General features: G+C 43.6%; 1 protein-coding gene across 1 annotated transcript; it reads right to left on the reverse strand.

The window, feature by feature from the left end:
• Positions 1-3226: 3226 nt before the first annotated feature.
• LOC148714467 (uncharacterized) lies at positions 3227-4537 on the reverse strand. The gene has a single exon (XM_088719153.1). The coding sequence runs from the start codon at positions 4396-4398 to the stop codon at positions 3454-3456; it is 945 nt and encodes a 314-aa protein (XP_088575279.1). The 5' UTR covers positions 4399-4537; the 3' UTR covers positions 3227-3453.
• Positions 4538-6000: the final 1463 nt, after the last annotated feature.

The raw sequence follows: 6000 nt of genomic DNA on the forward strand, positions 1-6000 counted from the left end.
CTCCGCGAGGGTGCGAACCTGCTGGGCTAGCTGGTCGAACTGAGCAGGTTCGACCGTCTGAATGGGAGGAGAAGCGGTGGAATGCTGCTGAGAGTGTGTTGGGGACGCAGCAGCCTCCCGGCCAGAGGCGCGAGAGGCTCCGCGACCGGAAGCATTGGAAGCTCCGCGACCACCTCGCCGTGCCATTACGATCGTTCTGAGATTCGGGCCCTTCCTCTAGCGCCAACTGTTGCTGGTGGTCCAAACCGAGAACGATTGACACGACGGTGTGAACGGGGTTCCGCCTGAGCTGTCTTGGTTGGTGCTGGTTGCGCTCCACCTTCCGCCAAGGAACCTGCAAACAAGCCTGCACCACCACCAGGGTGGTGATGGCCCTCCGACGGTCAAGTCAGAGGAGATTGGAGGAGGAGAGATGATAATCACAAGTGGGAGAGAGTGCTCTGGGAGGTATTGCTTACCCCCCCTTCTCCCCCCAGCCGCATATATACCTGGCTGGGAGGTCTCTCAGGGGGGTTTGTCGTCGTGGGGCACGATAGAATGGCCACTGACATGGCCGTTACGGGGCGTCGTGGAGCAGCGCTGGGTACGGTCATGGCAGGGCGTAGTGGAGCTCCGCTTCGTACGGTTGATACAGGAGATCGTGGGCAGCATCGGGTACAGCCGTTGCAGGGAGTAGTGGAGCAGGAGGCCGCGGCGTGCCTCTGGAGAATAGCCTGTCGTTATCAAAAGATCTCCGACTCGGGGTCGGAATGCTGGATCATAGGGCAGCCGACCCGGGGTCGGGCTGCGAAGCCGAGGAGGTCCGACTCGGGGTCGGAGTGCTGGATCATAGGGCAGCCGACCCGGGGTCGGGCTGCGGAGCCGAGGAGGTCCGACTCGGAGTCGGAGTGCTGGATCATAGGGCAGCTGTAGCTTTCCTGGATACGCGTGCCGATCACGTGGGGCATGGCGGCTCAATTCCCCCATAACAATTCTAAATATAAGAAATTGCACGAATACTTTCGTGAAGTTGTTATTTGCGTGTGTACCCTAATAACTTCTTTTTTTGCTTATCTATCTATAAAGTATTTCAATCATTTTAGTTTTAAGTCGTTTATTTTTTAATAATGTTAAATGGTACGGGTACACATGCAAATATATATTCATATATATATATATATATATATATATATATATATATATATATATATATATATATATATATATATATATATATATATATATATATATATATATATGCAAATTATATGAATATCCTCATAAAATTATTCATCAAATTGGCTAAATGAAATTATCGCATAGAAAGGAAGAACTTATTCTTTCAGTCACGATTTTGTCTACGTTCACTTTTTAAACACTCCAAAAAGCGAGAAAATAAAGAGGAGGCGAATTTGTTCTTGTTATTCTCTCCACTCATCTCTTCAATCAATTGCCGAAAAGGAACTTATCCCACGGAATAGGTTACTCCTTCAACAACAAAGGTACAGCCCTTCAGAAGTTACCCATCTACCAAAAAAGCTTTAGATAAACGGCTAGGGCCAATGCCCTTTAATGTTTCTCTGGATACATCAAGCACTCTATCAATAGATTGAATATTAAGATTAAATCCTATTTTTTAATATTGTACTTCCATGGTTTGGTCCCCTTTTCGCTGCTGAGAACGATGATGCAATAAGAGCATGTTGTTTTCGTGTTTTATTGCACTAAATAGATAAAGAAGAGCTGAGTATTTTCAACATGAAAGATGTGGCAGCTATCCACAATGGTACTATATTTTGCATTGCAAAAATTGCACTGTAAAAAATTCCGTTCTATTGGTGAAATGACATCACCATCCAATATTGATTGCAACTAGATTGCTGACAAGTTGCTAACGAATGCTTCTTTGAATAAATTACAAAAATCTCGCTGAGATTAAGGACAAATTACTCTTACACCCAATAATAGGAAAAACCTACGCTTGCCCCTTTGAGATTAAATTTTATCTAATACTTTAGCCTATAACATAAGAGAACATTAATTAAACCGTTAACTTTTAATGGAACACAAGTGCCATGTCGAAAAAAAATTTAAAATGACTAAAATAACTTTACGAAAACTATCGTAAAATCTATGTTTATTTTACTTACATCCAATATTTTGTAAAACCTACAGTTACGCCTAGTTAAATTGACAACGCTAGTAAAATTATTTATCTATTGTAAAAAGTCAAAATTATTTTTATAAGAAAATAAGGCTCTTCTTTCACTTTTGCAACTTTCCGATCTCTTCGAAGTCTTTCATCTCTCTGAGATTGAGTGGCTAGAGTTTTTTTTCTTACTTTACCACCCTACCATGAGCATCCCTTCCCAATGAGTGACAGACGTCAAGCTTCCTTTCCAACTGGCATCTAATAATGAGCATCCTTAATTCCTGATCGGCATTCGGCACAAGTGTCATTTCTAATTGGGCTTTGTTCTTACTTTTTTGCCCATTGTCACAAAGATCGAGAATGCCAGTATATTATTTGCTAATTCTGAGTTCTACTTGTCCAATACCGCAAACATGATTTCTTAGCATTGATGATGTGGATGAGGATTTTCATGTTTGTATATAGAATTATGATAGCTCTAGCAATCTATCATCAAAATTCAAATCAACTCATGTGCAAGAATTCTTCTTTTTGGAGGGTGCATCAGTTGCAGTTTTATGGTCTAACTTGGACTATGAATAGGTTGGCTCAAACGACAAAACTCTTTATGCTAGTTTCATGCAACAGAAAATTTTAGAGGCATCCACTTGCCTATTACATCTAGATTTTACAAACTATATATTAAGTATAAATATAATAAATGTAAAAATAAAAAATTATAATTATCATAAAATGTAAATTCACACAACTCCATTCGACAAACAACCAAAACATCATAAATCGATCCAGCAAAGTCAATCAAAGATTTAGTCCTACCCAGTCATTCATATTTAATGCTTTTATAATTATCCATCCCCGTGCATGGGAATGGGAGGTGTTGCTCATGCCGACCGACCTAGAATCCTCTGTTGTTTGATAGTCGTTCATTTTTTACGATGATCATTAAATATTGTACAGCATCTACGGTGCGAATCGGGCACCCCAATCGCACATGCTTTTATACCAAGAGTAATATATGGCAGCGAGGTGGAGTTCTTGAAATAGAAACTGAAATCGAGCAAGTTAATTGGCCAGTCAGAGGCTGAAGAGATTAAATTGACTGCTGAAACTGGGGTTTTTTTATATAAATGCTCCGAAACATCACTGTATAGCATTTACTCGTTAACGAATATTATTTTATTAGAAACATACGACATTTCCTTCAAGGAAAAAAAAAAAAAAAGGTAAGAAAGAAGACAGAGTCGGACGACACCATAGCGACTTAACAATGATAAAGGGACCAAATTAAGTTGGCCATGCAACGTACGTACTGCCCACTTAATTTAATGTGCTCCTCCAATGATCCCTCCACCTATACCAGCACCACCACCTTCTCCAAAACCTCCTCCAAACCCTCCGCCACCTCCACCGCCACCTCCACCGCCTCCTCCAAATCCTCCTCCGATCCCGCCTCCTTTCCCAAAGCCGCCACCAATCCCGCCACCCTTGCCAAAGCCTCCGCCGACCCCGCCGCCACCGCCACCGCCGAAACCTCCACCACCACCGCCTCCTCCTCCTCCGCCTATTCCCCCACCCTTGCCGAATCCCCCACCAAAACCAATTCCACCGCCCTCACCCCCTCCAAGTCCACCACCTGCACCACCTCCTGCGCCACCGCCAGCACCACCGCCAAGTCCACCACCCTTTCCAATCCCACCACCTTTACCAAACCCACCCCCGGCACCACCGCCAAGTCCACCACCTTTTCCGATTCCACCGCCTATCCCACCCCCTTTTCCAAAACCACCCCCGGCACCACCGCCCTTCCCGATTCCGCCACCTTTTCCAAAACCACCACCAGCACCTCCGCCCTTTCCGATTCCGCCACCTATTCCACCACCTTTTCCAAATCCACCACCCGCACCTCCACCGGCACCACCGCCAAGACCACCACCCTTTCCAATCCCTCCACCTAAACCACCACCTTTTCCAAACCCACCACCTGCACCTCCGCCGGCACCTCCGCCAACTCCCCCTCCCGCACCTCCACCAGCACCGCCGCCGCCGCCAAACCCACCGCCTTCTCCACCGCCAAGCCCACCACCCTTGCCAAATCCACCACCTAGACCTCCTCCCTTACCGATCCCAAACTTCACCCCCTTTTTCTTCCAAAAAAACTTCTCCTCTCCATCACCACTCCCCAATTCCCTCCCCACTGCACTCACCACCAGGCCACTCAAACAGAGCAGCAGCACCGAGAGCACCGCCCACCCACTCGCCCTACCCATATCCTTACGCTTTGGTTTACTTGCTAACCAATTGCCTCTGCCCGACCCGGATGGTTCGAGCCCTCCTCTTATAGGCCGGGGCTCACTAAATGAACCCAACGGTCCGTGGCTCCCCCCTTGTGGCCGAGGACCAATTCTCTTAAAGCCCACGCGCTTTACTGGTTGGCCGTGAGAGAAAGGACACGGTTGTTTACTTGCCCAGTTTAATTGGGGAGCTCACCTGCTCCCCACACGGCTCATCAATCCGGCAGCCCTTTCTTTAGGCTGTTCTCCTCCTTTGGGATGGCATGGCAGGTCCTCGGCGAAAAGTGAATGCCCTTTTTTTTGTATTTTAGAAAATAATGGGTAGGTAGTTTTAAATGTGAGCATACACTCTAACGTGACATACGACAAATAGGAGGAGGAAGGTCATTATCTCACATCCTAATCGTATAACATAACCATCCAACACTCAAGGGATCTAGCTAAAAGTTTCATCATCATACAAAGGAATCGTGAAAGCAACAAAGAGAGAGTTTATAAATGAATCCTTTATTTTATGGTCACATCCATTCATTAATTCCTACCCACATTCCTTCATCCATTCATTAATTTGGTTCCATTGCAAACAAATACATCAACTTAAATATTTGTTATGCATGAATTGCCATTACAATTTTATATGTGTTTTCTCGACACTACTTGTAGAATTAACAAATTTCATGTACTCTAGACCATGCAACTACTTTGATCCTTGCCTAGAGTCAATGGATTTTAGCTAAACAATCTAAGCTTCTACATGGATCGATCGTCACATCACCTCACTTATTGATCAATCTCTTTGGCTAATGCTATGGTAGATTGTATTGGTGTGGCATAGATGATGACAGTAATTTTCTATCGCGACTAAATTAGCTGTGTCTTCGATAAGTAAACTGCCCAAAAAAAGAAAGGCATGCATGCTGTTGTACTAGAAGGTTATATGTGTTTTTTTAACAATGCTTGTAGAATTAACATATTTCATGTACTCTTGACTATACAACTACTTTGATCCTTGCCTAGAGTTGACGGATTTTTAGCTAAACAATCTGAGCTTTTACATCGACCAATTGTCACATCACCGCACTTATTGATTAGTCTCTTTGGCTGATGCAATGGTAGACTGTATTGGTGTGGCATAGATGATGACGATAATTTTCTATCACGACTAAATTAGCAGCGTCTTTGATAAGTAAACTGCCTAAAAAAAGAAAAGCATGTTGTTGTACTAGAAGGTTATTATCCACATTCTAGATTATATCTTCATGCATTTACTCATTGCTCTTGTTCCAAACGAGCAGATGTCTATCTAGTTTGTATTTTTCAGACATTGTTTACTAATTAGGGAATTCAAAATAATGTGCTATAACTCTTTGGCAATCAAGATTTAAATTATAACTACTTCTAGCCATTCAATTATCTCAATTGTGCACTTGTCCAACATCCAAGATAATTTGGACTTCTCGATGAGGTGCCTATCTAATTAAATCAAATGTCATGCTGAAGAAAATGTGACTTAACTCAAGTGACTAAACCCTATGTTTGCGGAGATTGTTTGTTATCTCAGTACTTTTATGTTGCCCA

This window comes from Phoenix dactylifera, chromosome 3, assembly GCF_051530095.1.
Source record: "Phoenix dactylifera cultivar Ajwa chromosome 3, Ajwa_hap1_PhDact_Kaust_v1.1, whole genome shotgun sequence".
In the NCBI taxonomy this organism is placed as follows: Eukaryota; Viridiplantae; Streptophyta; class Magnoliopsida; order Arecales; family Arecaceae; genus Phoenix; species Phoenix dactylifera.